A 27,984-nucleotide genomic window follows, 5' to 3' on the forward strand; every position below is an offset into this window, starting at 1 on the left:
AGGGCCTGACGGAAATTTGCAGAGAGAAAGCGCGTGTGAAAGGGAAGGAAGGGTGTCTTGGATAATGAGAAGAGCAGGCTGCTTCCTGAACGGGCTCCAAACCTGGACTGTGTGCCTCGATTTCTATGAAGAAATCGTGCCTGGGGCCAACTGGTGACCCACACCAGCTGCCAGGGCTCCTGGCACCGGGACAGCAGACCCGCTTTGCCTCCTAAGGATGCCCCGTGGCACAGAGAAGCTGCCCGTTCCCAGCTCCCTCCCCAGGGCCTCACTCTAGCTTAATGGCTCTACTTCCTCCCCACCCACCCCCTTACCTTCATTCTACTGCCTCAGGGGACCCTTCTCTCATATGGGTCCTCAGCTAGGCAGATAAATCCTTGGTTTTACTCTCAAGGTCTGAAAGCACTGTGCGCTCACAGATCTGCTCCAGTGTACACACCCCACCCTCGGAATTCCAGGCATTATAATATCACTCTGTTCACCGAAGTGGCTGCCGTAGTATTTTAACCCCATTTACAGAGGAAGAAGCTGGGGTGGAGGCAAGTTCGAATCCAAAGCAGGATTCGAACACGTGTTCCCTGGACCTCATCCTCAGCACCACTGTGCCACTGTCCGGCTTCTGCCTTGATGGACCCGAGTCCCCTGCAGGGCACGTGCGGCCACTGCTTCCTTCTCCCGCCAGCAGGCTCACTCCAGCCTCCAGGGATGCTTCCTTCTCCTCCTGTTCCCTCCACAGCCCGTGCTGCCACGGAGCAGGGGGCTTCAGGCTGTGGTGGTCACAATTCTGATGCCTCCTTCTGAGACTGTGTAACCCTCAAGCTGAGGGGAAGTAGAGGCTCTTCTCCTGCCCCTGAGGGTTATCCCTGTTCAGGGGAAAGGAGGGGAGGGCCCCTGGGGCGGCCCTCCTGATAGGACGAGGCCTTGTTCCTGCAGAGGGGTGCCCCTCCTCCCAGCCCTCCGCCACTGTTCCCATCAGACTTTCCTGGCTGGGGGCAAGTTCAGGTGCTGTTGTCGGATGCATTTTCCTGGCCTTTAAGAGCCCAGGCTCCTCCCTGTCGTTTCCGGGGTGGAAGGTGGGCTCGTGAAGAGATGTCTCCAGTTGCTGGAAGAGCCAAGTGTGGGGCAGGCTTGGAGTGCATGCTGATCTGGAAATATCCATGGCAATGGGCAGACGTGAGCAGCTCCTTCTGGGCCATGAAGATCAAGGCAACAGAAGAGACTCAAAGAATGTTCTTTAAAAAACCACATACATTTGGCTACTGTGGGTAGATGCTGTACAGTCAAGTCATGCACATTCCTCAGTGATAAGTATTTTCTTTGCTCATTTGGGCAACTAGAAATCAAGAGATGAAACTACTGGGGAAAAAAATCAGTTCTGTTTTATGAAAAACTGAAAAAGCACTGGAAAACCATACAGAAGCTAGAAAATCGTGATTATTTTATATAAAGAGCACTGTTTGAAAATCCTAAACATTGGTACTGTTTTACATCATATTTGGATATAAATATTTTCTGATGTTGGAAACGAGTGGAAAAGCAAGTCCTTGATTTGGCTTTTCAGGCCTCACCATTACTTCCTGGTGCTTAAAGACAAATGCTGATCCTTGTGTTGACTGGCAATTAGTATCTTGAATTCAACCCCCAGATCAATGTGGACTCAGCCAGAACAGGGGCGCAGCTGCATTCTCCTGCCCGCATTACAGAGGTCACTGGGTGCCTTTGTGACCAAAGCTCCCCTTTGTCTCGGGGGAAAAACCCAGGCCTCAGGCCGGTTCGGTTCCGAGCAGCACAGTGACACCCTGGGCTGCATTAGGCAGCTCCTGCCCAAAGAAACCACAGACCCCTGGCCACGGAGCCAGAGGGGCAATGACCCCGGCTCCCTGGGACCGTCATAGATCACGCAGATGGAGAGAACCATCCTGGTACATGCGGGGCCCTTTACACGTTTTAATTCTGTATCGACACAAAGTTCATTCTTACCTCTCCTCATTTATAAATGAGGAGACTGTGGCCCAATGAAGCTAAGAAGTATCAACCACAAATTGGCACTTGCCTTTAGCTCTTGCCATCTACCTCTACAAGGATTAAATCATGTGCTGTTGCAGCTGTTGACTTTCAACACCCCCTGAAAGGACTTCAGGGTGGCGATCAGAAATGAGGCTTTCTGTGCTCTGGGGAAAACTGGCAGAACAGGTCTTCAGAGAGATATTTTCAGGAGCCATTTTTAAGAGCCCAATTCTTGTATCTCCTCATATCTAGAAAAGCACTAAAATCCTTCATGGTGACGTCTGCTCCTCGTGACTAGCAGAAACCTTCGGCAAAAAAATATGTGCTTGATTGGTCCCCCTCACCAACATCACGTATATACTGCCCTTCCCCCGCTTCCTCTTTGGAGCAGTTTCTCAGAGCCATCTCAAGTGCTGTCTCCCGGGCTGTAGTCCTCATTTTGCCCCAAATAAAACTTGACTCGCAACTCTCACATTGTGCATTTTTTTTAAGTCAACAGAAGCTTGCCAAAGGTCATCCAGAAGTGACCGTCTGGAGCAGTATTCCCATGCGTCTGTGCCTGCCTCTAAAAACTCTGTTCTTTCCACTCGGCCACACATGTCTGAACTTTCTGAAACTTTTCTTGGCTTGGTTTTGAGGAATCTGAACAAATTCCTGGCTGGTATACTTTGTGAAAGCAAAATTCTGCTTTTAAAATTAAACAGACTAGCCCCAAGGAAAGGGAGGGGAGGGGCGGTGAAAATTCCTCCAGTGTTTCTGGATTTGCAATGGTTCTTTGGTGTTTCTGTTTGGGGTGGGCAAAGAACACTGATGGGTCTCCTCTCCACGTCATAGAAGTTCCTCAGATTGTTGTCTCACATGAGTAGATGGAGATAGATTTAACTCCAGATTAAAACTTTAAAGTAGGGCAAAAATTTAGTCACTTTCACTTATGGGGAGAGTCTATGAGGTAAAACAGAACCACATAAAATTCAAAAGTGACACTTTAGTCTGAGTGTGTACCTTCTGGGCATTCAGTGATACTATCTGAAATTCTATGACTTTGTTCTGTGATACAAATATTTGAGAAGTAGAACATAAAATTGAGAAGTTCATTATATAAAATGCATTTGTTTTCACTTGAATCTAAATGGCTGGTTTTTAGAAGGTATTTTTAACGGACTGGGCATTTTGTCCTTTGCTGGTCGCTCTTCCAGACTCTTCCTCCCCTTCTTGTGGGCATATGGCTGCTCAGCTGGAGAATATATTTCCTGGAATCTCCTGCAAGGACATGTGGCCTCGTGACAAAGCTCTCCCTGATATGGGCAACTTCCACACCATCTACGAAAACCCTTTCACTGGACTCGTTTTTCCCTTCCCTTTCACCAGATACAAACAGAGAGGCCAAGGGTAAACTAGGAAAATATGTGTTGAGGATGGCAGGGCTGCCACATACACTCACCCACCCAGGCCCACAGGACGATGACTTCAGACAGAAATAAACTTGTATTTTGCTTGCGCCGTCCCATTTTGGGGTTCTCGCTTATGAGCTTACTTTACCCCAACTATTACACAGACTAATAGTAGCTTATATTCCATGGGCAGTGTTCACAGAAATGGCTGGTGTCCAGGGAAATGTCAGTCTGGAAAAATATGTTATCTCAAAATTAATATATAAACATGTTAGGATCTCATACAAATACGTGAAGCAGATTTGGTAGTTCAGGAAAACAAAACAAGGCAAAGTTCCAAAAGGCTTTCCATAAAACAGCTCTTTTTTCTCAAAAAATCACTCTATTAACCTTGCCCGGAATTACTGGCATGCTGAACCACAGGAATTCTTATTCTACACAGACTCTCAGCCCAAAGAATGAATTCTAATCACAGATCTGAAATAACAAGGTAAAATTAACAATTTAATGTCATATAAAGACTTCCTTAAGATTCTTGGAAATGTTCAAAGGAGATACTTTAAACAAGAGATTGTTACTTTTTAAATACAAGGTTTGGGTTTCATGACTAAATGGTTATGACTTAACAATATGAAGCGATGAATTACTTCTCAAGAATAAGAGCTATACTTTATCTCATTTCAATGCTCTGAAAAATTTGCCAAAGGAGTGTTATTTCTTGCTGTAAAATATTAACACGTAGGCAAAGTCCTAAGAATAATAGATACACACTTACACACACTTCAATATTTCTAAACTCAGACACACTCACAGAAAGTCACATACTGGAAAGGACTATCAGTCTGAACCTTGTTTTTCTAGTCAAAGAAATATGAGAAATCTTTAGTACTGGAACAGGAAGTATTCTGGCAAACCACCAAAACTACTTGAACTCATAATTTATGATCATAACAATGGCCATCTCAGTGAGATATAAATCTAACACTGCAGAATCTGATGAAATGTAGGATGTATATGCTTAACTGTCAGTCAAAACATACTCATTGGCTACTTCAGCACATCAACCAAGCTATTTTATCTATTAGCAGAGAATTCCTAAAGCAGGATGTCTGATGATTCTAAAATAATGCCACATGGTTTAAGTGAAATTCACATTGTGTAGCCAAGCTTTTGCAAATCTGATCATTTTATTTTATAGAGAATATGCTCATCTCAGCCACTGTTGACTTTTTATTTTTGACCAAAATTAAGCAAGTCTCACTGATTCATTGTAGAGTCAAGGACGTAAGCTTTCTTAATTTAATCATGTGCACTTTTCATTAGTCAATCAAGTTTCCTGTTTTAAAAGAAAAAGTTACATGAAGAGGTTCCAACAGCTGAAGCGTTTTCAGTCTAATCAAATCCCTCAAATGTAATCTGTGATGAAGGTGAGAGCCTCATCTTCCCATCCTTCCCCAAATGTGCTCTTCCATTAGTTAACAATGACTCTTTCTCATCATCATTCAGGTCAAAAACCTTGGAGTGATCGTTCTCTTTTAATACTCAGCCAATCTATCAGTAAAACCCATGAACTCAACAAGCACTGTATATCCAGAATCTTCCCCCCAGCCTCCATGGCTACCATTCTGGTCCAAGCCACCACCATCTCTCACATGGGTTATTACAACCGTGTCCTAAGGGGTCCCCCTCCTCTGCTGGTGCTTCTCTTCAGTCTATTCCTAACCCAGCAAGCACGTTGTTTCTAATCAGCCTTGTTTTTCTACTCCGAATGACCCCCGGGCTTTCCATCTCACTTAAGAGTAAGAGCCAAAGTCATTACATGGACACAGAAGGCTCTACACGATCTGCCCCTTGTTGCCTTTCTGACTCCCCTTCTACTCTCGAGATAAGCGCTTCTTCGTATCAAGAGAGAGTATTGAGCATGCTCTCTCCTAGGGTCTTTGCACTGGATGGTCCCTCTGCTTTGCAGTCTTACCCCCCCCCCCCCCCGAGAGCCACAGGGCTTCCTCCAGCACATTGATCACGTTTTTATTTACAGGAAGCCTTCACAGCTAGTCTACCCCAAATCGCAATCCCTGCTCACAGCATCCCCATTCCCCCTTGCCTGCTTTCCTTTTCTCCTTAACACTTATCACCGCACTACACACTGCTTATTTTACTTATTGATCCTGATTATTTTCTGTCTCCTCTGATAGAATGTGTAAGCCCCACAAAGGCAAGGATGTTTTGTCAGTTTTGCTCACTATATCCTAGCAAGGTCCTCAACAGACAATTGTTGAACGAATAAAAATATTTTCTCAAATAACTGATTGGTCAGGAAAGGAACTGACAGAAAAACAGTAAAGAAACACATACATATACACTAGAAAGAAAATAAAATCAAACCTGAATCAGATAATAGGATATTCATAGTTGGAATGTGTAAAAATCTCATTAGTCATTCGCTAGCTGCATGAGTCAGAGCAACTGCAAACAAAACATAAGAGTACATGTGAAATTCTGAGGCCAGGGCCAAACTAATGTAGGAACAGGTGGCATTTTCCTAATGTGTTCCCTCTACGGCAGATGGTGTCTATAGTTTACAGCCAGCATAGTTCCATCACTGTGATTTCTCTAGTTTCTAGTAAAATACAACATACCCAGGGGGCACCTACCCTATGGCACATCCCACATATACCCAGGAATCACTTAGTTCTCTATTTTCTCTATTTGAACAAATGCACAGAAGAATTTTTCAGCTCAATACAAATCACGAATTACACTGATAAAAGTGAATTTCATAAGTCACAGATGCACTAACATGCATGGACCCATCGTTTAAGTTCCATTAACAGCCAGGAGCAGCAGCGTCCCGAACAATGGCAGGTGAGCAAACTTTGCCTTGAACATGTCATCTGGAAGCCGGTAAGATCTGTTGGATTGTCTGTACTTAAGTTCTCACCCGAGGGTATACCTATTAGTCACTACCACTTCTGCGGGTGGGTGGAGGACACTGCTGGGAGATGCAGAAGTAATGTTTCCTAGAAACTGCCTCCAATGACAACCTAAGGAAGAGTTTCCCAAATGGAAAGAAATGTTTTTCGAATGAAAAGGGCACTGGGTGGAAGCTAGGAGGGGCCTCAAGGAGTAACACTTAGTCAACACAAAAACAAATACTCCCATGAAGACGATAAAGAAATTCCTAAAGAAACCAAGCTGACTACCTACAGACTCTCTGAGGAGCGCATATTTCATAAAATAACACGTGAAAAAGGCACATGGCTTTTTCACGTGTTATAACTAAAAACAAATACCTTAGGTTGGCAGGTCTTCGTACATAATGTGTCAAGAAGGCCAGGGTTAAAATGAGGCTGAAATTTGCAAAGTAATGATGATTCCTGGCAATGTGGAACATGAGGAAAAACAAGGGAGTGATTGATCTAATACCTTGAGGAAGATAATCATTAAACTGGATAGAACACAACCAAGACAGTAGTAGGGAATGGCAGGCTAAGGGATGTAAGGGAAAGAAAATGTGGGTAAGGTATCCTAATCACACTACCTAACAGACTGTTTACTAGTAAATAAAATAAGCTGTAATCCTTGAGAAAAACTGGTAAAAATGAGGACAATTATCAAACCAGCAAAAAGCCAAAGTAGCCTTGACTTTGAGAAAGAAAAATTATCAATCATATAAAATAACCACTAATCTTAGAAAGTCTAGATACTCTGCAGACCTTTAGAAAAGAAAGTGAAAACTACCAAGAGCCAACAAAGCTCACTAGGAAGGCATCGTTTCCAATCTGGTTTCCTTTCCTTTTTAAAATTTTTATTTAGGTACTGATTGATTGATTGATTGATTGATTGATAGGATTACTAGAAAAGTAGATACAGTAGCATTTAATTTCAACAAGACATTTCACATTTTATCCTTCAGAAAACATGGAGCACTCTTCCTAAATGATAGGAGGGCTTGATGAATTCACAGCTGACTGAACAATCTTCTCTATACTAAGTTTCTATGTAGAAATTGAAGGAGATAGTCTATGTTAATTTAAGATATAACAGAAGAAAACTGTTCCCCTAAGAATCTGCATATCACTTCATAAACATATAATCTCTCAAAAAAAGCCATTAAGAGAATTAATTCACTGATTTATAGCAATAATGGTGAATCAATGATAATGATTAATATCAAGTAATCACCTCTATTAATTAATCTAATGATAACGTTTCTTCAATGTAATTAACACAAAGACTAGAAAGCATATACTTAGACATTTCAGATGCAGATTCTTTCTAAGAGGGGAAAAATTAACTATCATGGCAGAGGTAGGTACTCAGAGTTGGCAAGACTTGACTCCTCCTTTGAAAGCTGCCTGTCCTGTTTTTCCTTCTTAGTTAATATGCTCTTGATTTATCCTGAGTCCTGGCATCTCCCCTGAAATAACTGATGGATAGGACAGGGTTTATTACCTTCTTCTTTGTCTTCTTTCCAAGTCTTTCAGTGTGTTCAAATTGGAAGATAACCTAAGCCATCTAATACTCAAGTTGCAGCTGGAGCTCTGACACTAATTAAAAGAATGAATTAAACTTTGTTTATTCTGTACTGTGAAGATACTTAGATTGTATATAGGAAGCCACTCAATAAAGTGTAAAAAGCCCAACCGTGTTCCTCTCATCAGAACTGGTATGTCCCATCTTCTTCCTCTCCTACACAGCAACAGATGATAGTGGTCTAATTTATCATACTTTTGAGTCAATAGATCAAATTACATGCTATCCCTCTAAATTCAAATGACCCTTAATCTCACTGAACTACATACACTGTCTCCAACAGCTCTTAAGAAAGTATCCAGGCATTTCATGTGAACCACTGAGAGAGACATTTGGATTAGAGAGACTTCCAAGGATTCTAGATTTATTCTCCATCTACACAAAATTCTGGCACTGCCTACCATCTATTTGAACCAATACATCTTAGGGATTTCTCAAAATTACCTATTTATGCCATGTTTTCAAGAAACATCTTATTTCTACATTCATCTTTCCTGACTTTTAATAGGCACTGGAAATATTATGAGGTCCAGCAAAGAAATTTTCCATTTCCTTAAGTTCAAGCGCTAAATTTTTCTTGGATGGAAATTTTAGCCATCCTTCAGCACTATGCTTTCTTGTAAAGAATACACCCTTTTATACCTGTACCGTGGAAAATTCTTGTTTTAATTTCTTGCATATATTGCAAGAGAAAAACAAACAACATTCAGTTTATACGTTCCCTTTCTAAAGACCTCACAGGTTGGGACCACTATAGTCCTTTCTAATTTAAAAATTATGTCATTCTGTAGAGTATCACAGAATAGTTTATGATAAAAATTGCTTCACTGATTGATGCAAATAAGAAATTTTATGACGCTAAATATAATGATGCAAATAAGTAATTCTATGATGCTAAATATAAAATATTTGATGTAATTTTAGATTGCTTAATGCCTTTTCATTTTAAAAATAAATTGTTGTAACTACCAAGCAAAATTAACCTACATGTTTCTAGTTTTTCTTAAACATTTACTTTAATTGCACAATATTCAATGTATTTTCCTCTTTTTCTCCTCACTTTAGGGCTTTCTATAAATTAACCAAAGTCAAATGTAATTTAGGGGAACTATTCAGTCAAATATTTTGAAAGGTTGTTCGGGTCTTTTAACTTTGTTTCCACTTTTTTTATTTTACAAAACATCTTTTTAAGAACATGTAATTATTGATATAAACAATATGCTTGATATGGAACATCTTTATAATAAGGATGCACTAAGTATAATTTTACAAGATGATGGCAAGAAATTTTAGTCATGAACTAGATATGCTCTGGAGATGCTACAGAATCAATGACATTAAGAATTTTGATCTGATTCACCTTTGTTAGGCATTGGCTCGCCAATATCTACAGGTGAAAATTGAGCACCAGGGCCATTGTCCAGAAAATCTAACTTCTCCCTTGTGTCATCAAATTAAACCCACACGACATGGTGTGGTAGCTCTGATAATCAGCGACTGCTCCCTGATTGCTTTACGATGTCACTATTCAGCCTGACACTCCACATCTGTCTCAGCCCTCCATTACATCCTCCTGTATCACTCAGGATTCCCTATGATACAACCGATCAAACGAATCAACTAGAGAGTCCTGTATTTTATTTTCTCTGGTTGTGTGATCTCTAAAACAAAGTTGGCTTTCTTGCCTGTCTTTAACACCGTTCCCTGGAGTGGTTACCTCTAGAGGGGCCAGGGGCCACCCTTGGAGCCTCGGGTTTTAGGAAGGTTATATTTTAAGTTGGTTGGTGGGCTAACCACTGTTCATTTTATTATTGTTATGTTTACGTAACTCACAGAAATGTTCCTTATGTTTATTCTTTTATATATATATATATGTGAATTATCCCATTATTTTTGTAAAAAGCTAAAAAATTCCTTACTCCCTTTTTTGGCATTCACCAAAATGCCAATTCTTCTGGGATGACCCAATGATAATTGAGAAAAAAATACGTTCCTTTTTTTGTACAGAAGTACATTATTTACAAATCTATATCCCCAACTAGATTATGAATTCCTTAATCTGTTCTATCCCATCCCCACCCCTCTTCCCATCCCTAGACTTGCATTCAGTGCTCAGTCTATGTCTGATAAATGTAAAAGATGAAACACTGTGTCCCCAGACAGCTTCCTACAGGAAGAGCAAGATGAGATTATGCTGCCATCAACAATAGAAAATGATCATCCTACTGTTCCATATACTCTTTCTGAAAAAGTTCAGGATCCCTAAGCATGGACATTGTTGGAACAGTGAAGCCAGTACATTTGACCAGAAAATAACGTTTAGATCTTAAAAGAGCTTTGTGGGGACTTCCCTGGTGGTACAGTGGTAAAGAATCTGCCTGCTAACACAGGGGACGTGGGTTCGATCCCTGGTTGGGGAACTAAGATCCCACATGCCGCGTGGCAACTAAACCCGTGTGCCACAACTACTGAGCTCGCATGCCTCAACAAGAGAGCCCGTGTGCCACAAACTACAGAGCCCATGCGCCCTGGAGGCTGTGCCACAACTAGAGAAGAGAAAACCCACACGCCACAACTAGAGAGAAGCCCATGCGCCGCAATGAAAGATCCTGCATGCTACAACTAAGACCCAAAGCAGCCAAAAATAAAATAAAATAAAAATAAAAAAGCTTTGTGGATACAACTAAATATAATGCATTTGGAGAGTGACTATGGCACCGGGCAAGATTTTTTTTACACATAGAGGATTTCATCAAAGCTGACAAATGACCCACAAAGACAGAAGTCCCCAACTACCCTACAAACTCAATAAACCTGGACCAAAGGAAAGGGAAATACAATCCCATAAGTATCTAATGAACACCCAAACATGGGTAAAGTGTTGCTGGATGTTGCTCTGAGTTGTACAGATTGGGGATCATGAGCTGGGTACAATTAGAGGGGCAGTACCTGCAGACAGAATGCACCCCATGCTGAACATGAATGGGATATACAGAGCTGTCAGAGGCATCTCTTAGCAGACGAGTGCAGGGAACTCCCAAGGGTGTAGCCAGATATACGAAAGCTCAGGAACTCTATTCTCTGCTGGCATTTGGGCTTCTTCAGTCCTAATCTGCTCTATTTGGTGAACTTCATCATCAAGACCTCTCTGTTCCTCCAGCCTCCCTGCCTGTCCGTCTTAGCCCCTCTAGTTTGAGCCTTGCTCTATCCTGTGCCAGACCAGCCATTGTATTGGGGGGGTTGTGACTCAATCATATAGACCTCCAAAGGAGAAATAGCTATAGTTCTGGAGGATGAAACATTTTGCTTTAAAAAATGAAATGTTCAGTAAGTATATACCCTCTGAATCAGAGATTTAATCATTTTCAAAATATTGGCCTGAAATAGATTTTATTGTATTTCATTTCACTTTTGAAAAATATGTAAACCATGTTTTCAAGGTGACTTTTTGTTACATACCCTTACATTTTGAAACACTCCTAGCATGCTTGTGTTTTACTTTTATAATGAAACAAAACATTTTAACTCAAGCAACCTTGTATATTCTATACACCCACTAGTATTCATGGAGTTTGAAAATACCCATTTGTTGTATAGGAAAAGGATTTCCTTGTATATAATAAACAAAGAAGGCTGAATTTGGATGCCTTTTTAAACGGTGGACTCTACTATAATCAGAAAACATACCTAATTATCATTTTACTTTCAATGAAGTCCATAGTCCAGGGTTGTAAAAATATACCAATAGAAAATTACAATTTATTAAAAATAATAATTATTCCCTAAGCCTCTGTGGATTTGTAAATAGGCGTTTTTCTTTCAAAATTGATCTCAAGTACATAATCCCTAAAATCAAATTCTTCTTACGTTTCTCATGATAGACATGGCTCCTGTTCTCTCTGCCCATCTCATTTCTCACTCCTGTGTGATGAGAACATTTCTTGGCATCCTGATAATTTTATCTTCCATCTTTTTCTGCCTGTTCGTACTGAGTGTACCCTAAGCTATTCAGTATTCTAAATCTACCTGCAGGTATTCAACTTATAAAAACAACAACAACAAAGCAAGTCTTACATATATGTGTGACAACTTCTCAGCTATGAAGAATTTTACAAGACTTTCCTAGTTTCCTCAGATTACAACTCACTAATATTAATAAAAAGTGAGGACATTATGAATTTGCAACATCCTTAAATAAAATACTTGTTAGAAAACCTCTCGTTGTCACTTGAGGTTTGATTTTAGATTAAGGTTGTTTTTTCCCCCTAATTTTCTGTTTTAAAAGTAAAATCGCAACTTCTGGGACATTTTCCATGCAGAAGTCATTTGGTTTTTAGCTTTCTACTTTTTAGACACTTGAGATGCTCAGTAATGCCACAAAGTATGATTCTTGCTCTATACTATTATTTCCAGTGCCATATAAAATTGTTTTTTACAGGAGAATATTAGGATGGGGAAGGAAAAAGTCTCCATTTTTGTATCCTATTAGACAGTTCACTGCCTTTTAAGACACTGATTGTAAGGAATGGCCCATTATTAGTCTTTAAGGTTCTTAGAATCTGTCTCAAAGGCTTTTTGTTATCAACTGCAGTCAGGCTTCAGACCTGTATCCTTGTTCCTGACCGATGCCCTCAATGAACTTATCCACTATTATTTTTGTTTTTTGTTCTTGGAATGGAGGCAGCTATCAACTGTGCCTCTCTTGCTACATCTATTCCTCCTTTGATTTGATTCTAATACCCTCTTAATACACTCCCTTGTCATACATCTTTTTCCACTCTAGAAATACTTTCTCAGGGTTAGAAGAAAGGGTAATGGGATTTGCCAGTCTACAGAGCAGCCCTGTTAATTTCTCCATCATGATATAGGTGACAATATCGTTCTATGGTACCCGTGTTGTGACCAAGACATTCCTGATTCTGCATTGCCCATTTGTGGTAAGTCCTTCATCCATGACACCTCACTCTTTTCTTTCTTTCCTCAAGCCAAATCCTTACTTAGAACATGGCTTCTGCGCAGAATGTTCCCTTGTACCTTTCTGAGTTCTAGACGTTCAGCATCTATACTTTCATGAACTCTGAAATACTACAGCCAAATAGTGCCAAATAGTTCCAAATATCAGACAAAAGTCAAGTATCCAGAACATATATAAGAATAAGGCAAACAACCCAAGAGAAAAATGGGCAAAGCATATACAGACCGGCAATTTACAGAAGAAAAAAAATCTGATTGGCCAATAAACATATGAGAAGACGTCTAACTTGACTAAAACCTCGCTAGTTACTAGAAAGATACATAAATACCTTTTCACACCCATTTGATTGGATAAAATTTAAAAGTTTGATAGTATCAAATACTGACATGCTGAATGGAAAACATATAGTACTCATAGTGCTAGTGGAAGTTTATAGGAGCAATTTGGAAGTATCTATTAAACAAAAAATGTGCATACCTAGCACTTCTATTTACAGGTATCTATTACAGAGAACTATTCACACTGTGCACAAAGAGACTCACGCAAGAATATTTAATACTCCACTGTGAGTAATCACACACAAAAAGGAGAAGATGTCTATCAACTGTAGAATGAACAAATAAAATGTTTGACAATCATAGAATTAAAAATTACCTAACTGCTAAACTAAGTGAAGTAGATGCACATTTATTCATGTGAATAATAAGGAAACAGCACTACGCATGTTTTATATACACATACATATGCCTATTCATATGCAGGTGAGTTTAAAGTCTGAAAGGGTACAGGGACTTCCCTGGTGGCGCAGTGGTTAAGAATCCGCCTGCCAATGCAGGGGACACGGGTTCGAGCCCTGGTCCAGGAATATCCCGCATGCTGTGGACCAACTAAGCCCGTGCGCCACAGCTACTAAGCCTGCGCTCTAGAGCTCGCGAGCCACAACTACTGAGCCCACTGCCACAACTACTGAAGCGTGCGCACCTAGAGCCCGTGCTCCGCAACAAGAGAAGCCACCACAATGAGAAGCCCGCGCACCACAACGAAGAGTAGCCCCCGCTCGTTGCAACTAGAGAAAGCCTGCGCGCAGCAATAAAGACCGAGTGCAGCCAAAAATAAAACTTAATTAATTAATTAAAAAGAAAACACCCGGGCTTCCATGGTGGCGCAGTGGTTGAGAATCTGCCTGCCAATGCAGGGGACACGGGTTCGAGCCCTGGTCTGGGAAGATCCCACATGCCGCGGAGCAATTAGGCCCGTGAGCCACAATTACTGAGCCTGCGCGTCTGGAGCCTGTGCTCGGCAACAAGAGAGGCCGCGATAGTGAGAGGCCCGCGCACCACGATGAAGAGTGGCCCCCGCTTGCCGCAACTGGAGAAAGCCCTCGCACAGAAACGAAGACCCAACACAACCATAAATAAATAAATAAATAAATAAATAAAATTAAAAAAAAAAAAATAGCAAGCCTAGATTGGAAATCAAATTTGAAAAAAAAAAAAAAAAACACCGTTCACTTTATAAAAAAAAAGAATACTCACACACATGCACAGGACGTGTGTGTGTGAGTGTGTATATTCAGCACAGAATTACTTGCAGTAACACACTGAAAATCACTTAGGTGTCTATTGGTAGGGAAACGGTTACAAGTGTTTTATTAAATATCATGAAACATGAAGATGAAAGAAGGAAGGAAGAAAGGAAAGAGAGAAAGGGAGGGAATTATATATGGCAGAATTTATTACTTTCATTAAATCTCATGTTATTTGAAGCATTATTTTTTTTAATTTCTCTTGTGTTTATTTTTTTCACATCTTTATTGGAATATAATTGCTTTACAATGTTGTGTTAGTTTCTGCCATATAACAAAGTGAATCAGCTATACGTATACATATATCCCCATATCCCCTCCCTCTTGCATCTCCCTCCCACCCTCCCTATCCCACCCCTCTAGGTGGTCACAAAGTAAAGCATTATTTTTATAAACTACAAATACTTAACATATAACTATAAGCATGCTAATTTCTTGGAAACCACTAGATATTTCCAATGAGTACTGTCTTCTATGTATCATGTGAAAAAAATCATCACTTCATGCCCTCAGATATCCACTTTCAAAACTCCTTCTTTCACTGTCCAATGAAAAGTCACTCTAGCAGCTGCCTTTTCTAATCCATTCAGCAAGAACTTCTGAACACCTATCTGCTACATACTAGACAGTGTATATCTTTTTTTAAAATCATGTCTGCAATTTCTATCTTTACACCCCCTTTTTTCCTAATATTCTGAATAATATTTATCTGCATATCTAATTTTAGTTTAAATAAGTCTGTGACACTGTCAGAATCTAATGAAACCCTAAGACTTAGTTCCTTTAGAAAACCTCGAGCACACACTTCTGCATGTAACCTGAGGGCATTTATGATGACTGAACCCAGGGGTAAAATGCTGGTATATGACCAAACGCTCTCATAACTATTTCTCTTATTGAACCTTCTGGATTTTATCCTCTATTTAACAAAAATACATCGTTTTCCCTGTCCCATGATAAAGGAATTCCTTCAGAGATCAAGTAGAGAATTATCACAGATTAAAGTAAGCCCTTTTGGTTGAATTCTAGTACCCTAGTTTTCTCTTCTACATGTGTTTTCATAAAAATCAGTAAGTAATCCCAGTAGCAACGCTAAACATAAAGATTAATGCAGGGAAAACAACCCTTTGGTGCTTTTTCACAAAGTATTATAAATCTCAATTACATATTTTACAGATTAGTCTTTACTGTGTCTTTTTTGCAACTGCAGTAAAAATGTACATTCTGTAATAAATCATATTTATAGATACATAATAAATTTCTATTTTCTATTCATTTGTAAGTTTTCATCTGATATCACATACAGCCACATGAAATATGGTTTAACATCATTTAAATCTGAGGAATCAATTTTTAGCAGCAGCATCAAGACAGTTCAATTTACATTCTATTATGATCTGAATAAAAGTAATTTCCTTTCGCCACATTTTATGTCCATATTTAATATCAGATGTAATAAGAGACAAATTATAAAAATAATAGCATGCCAGTAGAAAAAAACATAGGAAGGAATTTTAAAGTAAAGCAAATCCTAAAACTGGAACATTAGACTGTGTAGGTGGATTCACTGTCAATCCTCCTGCAGGAAAATACAGGGGTAGTTCCAAGCACCGAACACCACCAGGGGTGAAGATAACCACTGATGTTATTTCTTATCAATATTTAATACACCTGATTTATGACTCACACAGGTAACTGAGTTTATATCTTGTAGCCAATACTACCCAAAGTTAAATGAGGAAAATACCACAAAAGTAAGTAACAGCTAAAATATACTACCCCTTGGAGAAAAATGTCAGTCCCAAATTTCAGTTTCCATAGTAGCCTTCTTCAGAAGTGACTTGGGAGTATCTGTATAAGAATCTAGCAGGCTGCAGTCTACTCTAATTTTTTCATTTTCTTGAAAGGCCCAATTAATTTATTGTTGCCAGAAAAGAATTTACAAAAATTATAAGTCATCCCTTAAGTTTGTATTCGCGTTCAAGACTCACATTTTGACTTCTGTGACGCTGATGATCTGTGGTTTTTCTACCTCATATTTTAAGGAGGGCTTTTCTATTTTACGAAGAGCTTTATGGTTTTTACTTTTTTTATAAAGAGGACAAATAAGTTAAATATTCTTTACTAATATGTCTAATAAAGAAATTAACTAATATGCATTTTCAAAATCAACTTAAATAAAACTGTTGGTTAATTTGCAGTATTTAGAAGGCAAACTTAACAGCTGCCAAATAGTGAGTCATGGGTATGAAATGTACAGGGTGGGGAACATAGTCAATAGCTATGTAATATCTTTGTATGGTGACAGATGGTAACTCGATTTATCGCGGTGATTATTTTGAAACATATAGAAATATTGCATCACTATGTTGTATAACAGGAACTAACATAGTGTTGTAGGGCAATTATGCTTCAAAAACAAACAAACAAACAAACTCATAGCGGAAGAGACCAGATTTGTGGTTACCCAAGGCAGGGGTAGAGGGAGAGAGAATTGGATGAAGGCGGTCAAAAGGTATAAATTTCTACTTATAAAATAAATAAGTACTAGGGATAAATATAATGAACACTACTGTATGTTATATATGAAAGTTGTTAAGAGGGTAAGTCCTAAGAGCTCTCATCACAAGAAAAAAAAGCAAACTTAAATACTCATATCTCAAAAGGAAAGAGAAAGTTAAGTTCAAATACACAGGAGAAACTGACGTGTGTAGGTGCAGATTACAAACAGTAAATAGATGTATCACAGTAGAATTTTGAATTTAGTTCAAATAAGTATGAACCTTACTGCAATGTACCAGATAACATATTTTGTTACTTTCAAAGTTTTCTCCCACATCTCTAGTCAATGTGCCTACAATCTCACTTTGTATCAAAAGCATATTTACTCATTTTTGCTGCTATTGCCTCTAATCCTTGACCAAATGTCCATAGCTTGATAAGTATCTTGTAAAACTGCATTGTTGCCCAGGTATATTCTTTTTGTTTGTTTTTTGTTTTGCTTTTAAATTTTTTATCTTGGAGTATAGTTGATTAACAATGTTGTGTTAGTTTCAGGTATACAGCAAAGTGGTTCAGTTATACATACACGTGTACAGATTATCTGTTCTTTTTCAAATTCTTTCCCCATTTAGGTTATTACAGAGAATTGAGCAGAGTTCCCTGTGCTATACAGTAGGTCCTTGTGGGTTATCTATTTTAAATATAGCTGTGTGTAAATGTCAGTCCCAAACTCCCAATCCATCTCTCCCCCCTCCCCATTCTTCCCATCTGGTAACCATAAGTTCAGTCTCTAAATCTGTGAGTCCATTTCTGTCTTGTAAATAAGTTCCTTTTTTTTTTTTTAGATTCCGCATATGATATTTGTCTTTCTCTTCTGACTTACTTCACTTAGTATGATAATCTCCGGGTATATTCTTTTTACGTTGAAATTCGTCCACATAATGAACACAGATCACACACCAACTCCCTTGCAAGGGGCTAGATTCAAAGGCAGAGACCAGCCCCGAGTGGCCCTCGGTTTGCAGTGGACATGACTCTTCTTCACACTCACCCCTGTGTCCTCAAGACTTCAGGATGAGAAGGCAGGACGTCTGGTGGATTATTACATTGGAGAACATGTCTCCTCTTCCACCATCATGAGACTCTACAATGGACCAGCCATCCTGACAAGCCACAGGGAACGGTGGTCACTCTTGGCCGACCTCACAGATAAGGCAGAGCCTGCAGACAGAAAACACAGGCTTTGACCTTGGCACACGGGGCCGTAGGCCTTGGCTCCCAACTGTGGCCTGTGTGTGACTGTGGGCGAATCAGTTCTTTCTCATCTCTTTCTCGTCACTTACCAATTGGGAATAATGATACCTTATGGATTTATTTTGAGAATTAAAAAACACAATGGATGGAAAACCTTTTGCTTGATGCCAGATACATAATAAACAATCGATAAATGATAGCAGTAGTTGTCATAAATAACGACAGTAATTATAATAATAAAGACTGTCTGCTGGACAATTAGTCACCATAAGAACATGGTGTTTGTTATTTACTGGCTTTATCTTTGATTACTGTGTAGCTAGAATAAGGAAAATAGTCCACTATAGACGGTCCATGTAGCATTAAAAGCATGTATAATTTAAATGTCTTTTTGATTAGTTATCTTCCAAATGCCCTGTTTATAGGTTGATCTTACTTATGGGCTTCCTTTATCTGATATAAATTGTTTCAAACAGGTTTAGTTCATTCTGACTTTTTAAACATTGAGCTTTTCTCTTTTGTTCTTATGATTCTGAAGGCGAACAACCAAAAAATGCCTGATAGCTATTTATTTCCTAAGTGACCTCCCAGGGTGAATTTTATCATTAAATGACATTCATTGGATTGTTCTATCAAAAGGAAACATGTTTTGTTTTTTACCTGACTGTACAATGAAGGGAGAGTTAAAAACCACCACCTGAATAGCTTTGTATTCATCTTCTGTACCCAATTTCTTACCCTCTTTTGAAATATCGTGACAAGAAAATTGCCAGTTTCTTGGGCTGTGATTTCCTTCCCACGTGGGATGGATTTTGCTGTTGCTTTTTGTTCTAACTGGCACATCACATCTGTTTGCATGGTTGTCCTCTCCACCAGCATTCTACCAAAGGTGAGTGACGCTAACCTCCTACTACAAAATTAAGAATACAGCTAAGCTTTGCAAGGTATTTTTTGAGTTTCCTTCTGAATTAAACACTGATCTGAAACGTAAAGAGGTCTGAGGGAGACAGTAAGTCATAGGGTGAGTCTGCGAATCATGAGGAGGGAGTTCAGCCCTGCCTGGGGTGGAGTTCTCTGGAATTCTGACCAGTTTGGCTCTGATGCTCAGTTTCTCCACCTGGAAAACTGTGTCAGTGAGCCCCGGGACTGCCTCAGCTTTTCCAGCTCAAAGCTCCTCTAATTCCACGTTTAGTGCTGTCACAGAAAATTGCAATGTCTCGGGTTGTACGTCCTGCATGTTGACAAGCGTGTGGTAACACAGAGGAAGAGACAGGCTGAAAGGAGGGTAAATACTCAGAAAGCGGAAGTAGACACGTTTTCTAAATAGACTAAGTGGATACGATTTGTTTGGTTTCACCTCTACAGCATGGGTTTTTTTGGGTGTCCTCTGTCGCCAGACCTTTACACTGCGTGCCTACTACCTACATCCACACACACTCGCTTCAGTCACAGAATCTGAGTGTCTGCTAAGCAGACTCTGTGATCCTCAAATACGTCCTTTCGATAACGTCTACTCCTCAGTAGGCCTGGACCATGGGGGCGCGGGGTGTCTCAGGTGCACAGGCTAACGTCTCAGAGAGGGTGTGAGACTTGAGGTCCTGAAGAAGGAGCCACAGGAAGAAGGGTCCCCCTGAAACGATGATGCAGAGGTCTGTACACGGAAGACGGGGACAGGGAAGCAGCCAGCATCTCAGTCACCGTTTGACACAGGCCTTTAGGGGAGGACAGAAGACAAGCCACTGAGTGCCGGAAGCGGCCCAGGAAGCAGGGCGGCCGTGGCTTCTGCTCAGTGCCCTGCCAGGTGCCCTGCTTAGGGCTGCGGAAGGAGCATCTGTTGAAAGGCTGCTAAAGACACGTGTGGCTGGAATCCGGGGCCCACAAGTTCAAATGCATAGGGATAAATAAAATTACATATCCGAGCCTTAATGAAACTGTAAAAATTCAATGGCGCAGGCTAAATAGGGATAAGATTCTAAAGAGACAGGTAAAACACCGGAGTGAGGACAGTTTCCAGAGTGGCAAGAGAGGAATAATTGATTAACAAAGACTAAACACCACCAGAATGTAAAGTGGTGCAGCCACTATGGAAAACACATACGGTTCCTCAAAAAACTAAAAACAGAGTTGCCATATGATCCAGCAATCCCACTCCAGGGCATATATCTGGACAAAACTCTAATTCAAAAAGATACACGCACCCCGATGTTCATTGCAGCACTATTTACAATAGCCAGGACATGGAAGCAACCTAAATGTCCATCAACAGATGAATGGATAAAGAAGATGTGATACATATATATACAATGGAATATTACTCAGCCATAAAAAAAGAATGAAATAATGCCATTTGCAGAAACATGGATGGACCTAGAAACTATCATACTAAGTGAAGTTAAGTCAGAAAGACAAATACCATATGATATCATTTATATGTGGAATCTAAAATATGACACAAATGAACTTATCCACAACGCAGAAACAGATTCACAGACAGAGAGAACAGACTTGTGGCTGCCAAGTGGGAGGGATGGACTGGGAGTTTGGGATTAGCAGATGCAAACTATTATATATAGAATGGATAAACAACAAGGGCCTACTGTAGAGCACAGGGAACTATATTCAATATCCTGTGATAAACCATAATGGAAAAGAATCTGAAAAAGAATGTATATATATGTATAACTGAATCACTTTGCTGTACAGCAGAAATTACCACAACATTGTAAATCAACTACACTTCAATAAATTTTTAAAAAAGACTACACAACACCAAATACTGGCCCTCTATACATTGATAAGAATGAAGTAAAATTTGAGATATTAGTTAATGGGAGAATAATGCAAAGTTAAGAACACCTTGTTCCCGTCCCCTCCACTCTTCTCCTTTGCTGTAAGATCCTGAACAACCTGAGGGACAAACTGGTTCAAAGAAAAGGGAATAATATCAGACATCAAGGTGCTAATCTGAAAGCATCTATATCCTGCCCTCCTTTGTTAAAGTGGTCACTTATTCTCAAATAACAGTGATGTATTCATATTTTGCCACCACATCTCTAATTTCTAGCTCATCGTGTGTCTGTGCTGTGCCAGACACTATTCTATGTGTAGTTTCTCAGTTGCTTCTGACAACCCTGTAAGGTAGGTCTATCACTCACCCATTTCACAGATGAGGAAATCGAGGCAAGAGAGGGTTCATTACTTTCCCAAGGTCACCATGCTAGTATCCAGTACAGACATGATCCAAACCCCAAGGCCATTATTTTAAGTTTGAATTTTTTCTAAAGTCGTTTTTGACTTTGTAATGCATTTTCATGGCAAGTATCCTTATGCCTCCATTGCTGGATTCATATATTGTGTAAAATGATACTTGCTTTTTACTGCTAAGTATAAACATCCATATCATCACCCTACCTCCCCTGTTGATCTTGTCCTCTGTTCCACACAATCACAGTTTGTAATATTTACACTATAGTCTGTAAATCCTACAGTTGTATTAGCTTTGCTCTTACAGTGAATACATACTAGAGACCAGGCCCATGACCAGTTATTCTTGATTGGCTGAACGGCTTCAAGAAGACTTCATGTAAAATGAAATCTCGAAATTCTTGCCTCTTCGAAAATAATCAAAAAGAGTTTGACACATTCTTTCCCTAAGGACCCTGTAAGCATTGTGACATTATATCTGAGAGCTGAATATTGACATGAAGTTTCAGGCCCCTCTGATGGGCCACCTTAGAACTGACTTGACCTTTTTTTTTTTTTCTGGATACCCCATGGATGCCTTCTGTAGCTTTGAATTCTAGCATCTTTACTACGATAGGCCTAAGTGTTGACTGTTCTCTGTCAATTTACTGAGTCAATTTGTACCCTTTTAATGTGTATATTTAAGTCTTCTTTTTCTGCAATTCTTTTGAGTTATATATATCTTGAGTATTTTTTTTCAGTTTTAAATATACTGAAAGGCAGGCACATTTTTATAGAAATGGTCCTGATTCTTTTTTATTATCCTTCACCTTTGACGTTGATTTTGAGAGCACCAGATATTTGTCCTGTTTCATGTAGGGAAGGGTGAAGTTATGCTGTGGGGTAGAAGTGAAGATTTTCACAAGTTGGGTGGGTATGTGTCTATCGGTGTGGCTTCAGTGGTTCACACTCTGCATGCACGCTAGAATCACCCGGAGAACTTTTTAGAGCCGTCTGTGCCTTCAATCACTGTAAGGTTTCGATTTAATTGGCCTGAGAATGATGCTTGAGAATCGGTGAGTTTTAAAAGGCTCTCAGGTCATCGTAAGGTAGAGCCAGATTTGCAAAGCTGGAGTCTTTCCCTCATCCTAGTCTACGCTGATCAGCCATCTCGGGGTGTTCACAGCTCTCTCGCTCCCAGCTGCCTGCAGAATAAGGGCCTCTCCTCTGTGATGCCACATGGAATTCCAGAAAAATCCTACCGTCAGCTACACAGTGATGCCCTGACTCGAAGAGAGGACTATTCTGCTTCTCTGGGAACACTGGTCATTTTATTTTATTTTTATTTTCTATAATTTAATTTTTATTGTTGAATTTTTAAACTGAACGGACAAGGAACACTGGTTGTTTTAGAACGTCAGTCTTCTTTTGGCTCCGAGATCCTCAGTAGCCAGAGTCTTTTCAGGAAGTTTTTCTGTGAGACACCTGGCCCTCTGATATTGTGGTTTATAGTTATAAGCTTTTCAGAGTCCTTACATATGGAAACTGCATTTCTGTTTCTCAGTCTCCTTGATGTTTGGATGATTTCAGAGACGAAAAGGTCTCTTTACTCCGCAATCGTAAAATAGGGGCTCTTTGTAATTTTTTCTACCTAATGACTGGCTCTTAATACAGTTTTAAAAATTGAGTTTTTCAACATCATCAATATTAAATTTTAATGAGACATGAAGCTACTTATAAATAAAATTTTATAAATGCTTGAAATTCAACGTATTGCATGATAATTTGGACTAGTAAGAAAAGGAAACATGCTCCTTTTAAATTAATCATGATTACTTATATATAGAGTACACTGGCCAAATTTAAATACACAATTAGGCACCTAATTATGTTTTAAATTTAGCTGCATGCAGAAAGAGATGATCACATGTGCCTAATAAAATTAATTTCCTCATTTTGGTGAAACATTATCTTTTGTTTCCAAAAGAACTTTCAAAATAATCTAAAACACTAGTTTGTGTATCTACATAGATACATAATATCAGGAAATAGTTACCAATTTCAATCTATAGTGACCATGTTAACATTTTTTGATTATAGTTCAAAGGCAACATTTTCATTATCTAACCATTAGTGCTACAATGATGCTGAATTCAATCATCGTTTGAGAAAAGGAAGCAAACAGACCAAATTAAGCTTGTATAGAAAGGGAAGTCATGAGGAAGAATGAACACTGCCGACAAAAGCAGACGAAATCAGGGAAAAGAACAACGAGAAAACAACTTAATTCTCTATTATGGCTCTACATCCTAATACAAATATGATGTGTCACCTACGAATTCAAAAGGGCACATACTTTGGTCCATTAGTAAATATTTATAAAGGGTTTCCTAAGAAGCAGGCATTGCTCCAGGCCCCGGAGACATGAAGATAAAAAAGATGTGCTTCCTGTTTTCCAGGAGCTTAAATCCTTTGGAGATCAATGTGCAAATAAACAGTAGAGCTACAGTAAGATTACTGCCTTTGTGGGAGCCTACCACCCTCCAGGGCAATTCCTTCCTACAACTGGGCTTCTTAAGCTCACATGCTTTAGAAGGAGACTTTCTTGCTCAAAGAGATATTGTCCCCTACATTAGCTGAAGCTACTGTAAGTCACAGTGAGAAAAGATAAATCCACGTTAACATAATGCAGCAATTGGAGTTTAGGCACAACTGCTGCATTTAAAATGGTCAGGGGGCGATTTGATTTAGCAACATGATTTTAAAGGCTTGGAGGTTTCCAGTGCAAGGACAGCCTAACTCCTGAATGCTGGCCACTCTCCATACAAGACATGCGCACGCTCAGCCCCTACAAGAAAGAGCAACAGACTCTAAACAACCATGCATTCCAGTCCTGCCCCAGCTTGGAGCTTGCTCCGAGCAGGTTACTAAATCTATAAAGTATCTCATCTCCCACACCACACCTGTGATTTCCTGCTCATGCCTGAAAGTCACTGGCGTAACCTGTAAAAGTCTTTGCACTTTTGAGACAGGGGGAAGGATGTAAGATTGGTTCCAAAGCCAGGTAAGTATAAGAGAGACAGCAAATTAAAATGCTTTACATCTGTTGGCTTCTAAATTTTTATGAACCAGAAAACTGTATCATTGGCCAAAAGAAGAATGCCCATCTAACTATCAATACAATGCTGGAAATTTACTATGAGGGCATACTAAAATATAAGAATAAAATTTAGGGATTTATTTGCAAAATGCACTCTTTAAAAATACCAACTATTTATGTTTCTTTCAGCCCAATTTCAGTATTATATTCAGTCCAAAGGCTGTAGCCTTGTGGTTTAGTTCATATATCTAGAACGTATTTCTCACTCAGTGCAAGATCTTCACATGTTCTTTCTGAAATTCAAACACTTATTCCAGAGTTCACTATGCCATCCTGCATAACACTACCCAGGAGCTGCTACGACGGAAGGCCAGGGTGGGAATAGGATGGATCAGCCACTCTATCTGACGTGTGAAGGTGGATGGGCTGGGTTTGAACCAGTTTCCCTCCTGGGTAGACAGGGGTGATGCTCTCTTCCCTGGCTATGAGATCCCCATTGTACAGCTGGCCCATTAAGAAGTGAAACCACACCAAAAGACAGATTAAAAATAAGTAGATTTGGCTTCCAAAAGAGCACAACCACCATCCTGTTACACACTGAAAGACTTTCCTCTTAGGACCTGGGTAAAAGTGTCTAGAACTCTCTTCAATGTACCTGGGCCTTAAAACTTTAAGGAAAAATTAAATTTTTTCAACTGACTCCAACAATTCTGCTATGGACTGAATGTTTGCGTCCACTCCCTCAGCCCCTGCCATTCATATATTGAAGCTCTAACCCCCCAGTGTGATGGTATTAGGGGGTGGGGCCTTTAAAAGTTGATTTGGTTTAGACCAGGTTGGGAGGCGTGGGGTTCTCATGATGGGATTAGTGTCCTTATAAGAAGAGACCAGAGAGCTTTCTCTCCCTCTCTCCCCACTCTCTCTCTCTCTCTTCCCCCCAACCCATCCCATAAGCACACAGAGAGAAGACAGCCATCCGCAAGCCAGGGAGGGGGTAACCAGACCTAACCATCATGCGTCCTGATCTCAGACTTCCAGCCTTCAGACTGGTGAGAAGTACATTTCTGTCGTTCATGCCACCCAGTCCACGATATTCTGTTATGGCTGCCTGAGCTGACGGAGACAAATTCTCAGAGCATAAAATAATTGTTTAGAATCCCATGGTTTTTTGCTTCAATCATGAAAGACGTGCAACTTGCATGGAATTGTAACAAATGCAATGATACCAACTAAATGGCAGATGCCAAGTTCTTTCTTTACTGTGCGTGACGGCACGTTTCAGGACTTAGTAGGACAAGCCACGAATCAACGTACACGTTTGACACATCATGTTCACATACAAGCAGTTCCCATACCTCTGTTATATAGTTGATGCACATTCATTAAGTATCTCATTAGCTGTATCCTGTTCCAGAATTACTTTTCGGCTCTCACGCACTCCTCAATGTCTAGTATTCCAGTTACTTAAGACTTACCTTGCCTACTAGTTAAATGTGGAAGGAAACCAAGTCTTGTTGACTCAAGGGGTTCTTTGAGTCCACAACCCTGAACCTTACTCAACAAATAGTTTTAAATGCTATAATTAAGAATTAATTGAGAGATATTTAAGTCTATACAGACATTGCTGAATATACATAGACACAGACTGTATGTTATAGACTATAAGGGAGACTATATTAAAATTTACAGTTGTGTTTCTTAAAAACTATAGCCAGTCTGAACATAAAATATCAATTATACAACTATTTTTCTCCATTTCATAAACATTGTAAAATAGAAACTGAAAAGGTGTTTTATCAGTAAGACAGACCTATCTCATTAAAGCCACTGTAGCCCAGCTCTTGCCTGCTAAGTCCCAGATCTTCGAGGTCCATGCATTTAAATCCTGGGGGGCACTGGTAGCCTTCTTCCAGCTCTGGTGAGCAGTGGGTATCTGGGATAGCTAAACTATTCCAGGTTACATTTCTGCAAACAACACAGACAAGGATTAGACAATTTCAACAAGTGTAAGTGTTGATTAAAATGCATAATGTAATCATTCTTCATGAATAACTGCTGTATATGGACACAGATTTAAGATTCCTGATTCATGAATGGTATTCATAACATTAATGCCATGAACATTCTCAAACGATACCTGATTCATCCACACAGAAGCTCTTTATAAGAACATTATCTATCGCCATGACGGTTTTTGTCATTGAAGACCAAGACTTAGAAAAAGCGAAGGAAGGAATTTTTCTGCAGATTTGCAAGGAATGTTAACTTGTCTGGGGATTCCTTGTTATTCACAAATCCTTCTCCTACTATGGGCATAAATGTTACTTCTCCACTTCTAAGCAACAGTAAATGATGATAGGCATTTTCCATATGGTACAAAAGTACTGTAAGTCTCATAAATGATACTTGGCCTTCTTCTGTGTTGTCAGATGTTCAGTTTAGAAAGAAAACCAGATAAATAAAGTGAGACTGAAGGAATTAAAGATATCACATTGGAAAGAGAGAGATTATGGGCTGATTTAGTGATAGCTCCAGGAGTATTACAGGTTTTTATTTATTTATCTATTTTTTAGGTAGTTGGTGATATAATTACTTTTCATCTTTCTGGAGGACACACTGGACATTAAGTTGATGTGGAAGGATTTAGACATGTAATGGCTTTCTTGGTATTGAGTACAGGTAACCACTGGAAAGGTGATTGTGGAATCTCATTCTGGGACCTTAAAATGGGCCCCAAATAGCTGCTATCTGAGACGACTGACATGGTTTGTGTAGGGGCCAAAGTTTAAGCTAGATGATTTCACAAACCTTACAAACCCATGACTTTATTATAGTCATTTCCCACTACATCAATATATCTAGGCATTTCCTAAATGGCGACCAACCTTAGGACTGTCTCAGTCTCCTCTGCTTATGGCCAAATTGAGGCAGATGTGTTGGGTCACATTTCTTTTTTTAATATCTTCTTATATTCAATTGGCCACTTCCTTCCCCTTATATAACATGCTTTCTCTAGAGTATGATGCCTAACTCTCCACGATCCCTTAGCTGCTTGAGGCCACCATGCACATGTGCACACACAATCTCCTACAAAGACATACACAATTTTACACAGTCTTATGCACACACATGCACACAATCCCTGGTGATACACTGCCCAGTTCCATCTCAGTCAAAACAAACCTCTATGTTTATTTCTTCAGGATTCTGCTCTTTGTTAGCAGCAAGCGAGCTAATTTGTCGATACATCTCAGGGAATGTTTAAATAATTGTCACATTTTAAGCTGGTCCTTTGGACCCCACATGCAAAAGGAAAGGCTCTGCTTGTGGAAATCACCACTTGGCTGTGTCAGAAAGATATGATTTTAGGCACACACGTCACTTATTTCCCCTCCTTTTACATTCTTATATGTAGGCCAAATGATGCATCTTCGCTTAAGTCTAGTCTGAC

The 27,984-nt window shown here is 39.6% G+C and overlaps 1 protein-coding gene across 6 annotated transcripts in view; it reads right to left on the minus strand.

Annotated features, from left to right (window-relative positions):
• Positions 1-27,984, minus strand: part of NALCN (sodium leak channel, non-selective) — a 292,048-nt gene that overhangs the window by 207,592 nt on the left and 56,472 nt on the right. For 4 of the 6 annotated variants that reach the window (XR_014237200.1, XM_082366066.1, XM_082366064.1 and 1 more), the window contains one exon: positions 26,344-26,498. Coding sequence is in view for 4 of the 6 variants with exons in the window: in XM_082366066.1 (XP_082222192.1) it covers positions 26,344-26,498 (155 nt within the window). In the remaining 2 variants the exon portion in view is untranslated. Of the gene's footprint in view, positions 1-314; positions 6,039-26,343; positions 26,499-27,984 lie in introns of those variants that run through there. The other 2 variants (XM_082366067.1, XM_082366068.1) reach the window with 2 other exon arrangements.

Source organism: Balaenoptera borealis (assembly GCF_965194805.1).
Source record: "Balaenoptera borealis genome assembly, chromosome: 18".
In the NCBI taxonomy this organism is placed as follows: domain Eukaryota; kingdom Metazoa; phylum Chordata; class Mammalia; order Artiodactyla; family Balaenopteridae; genus Balaenoptera; species Balaenoptera borealis.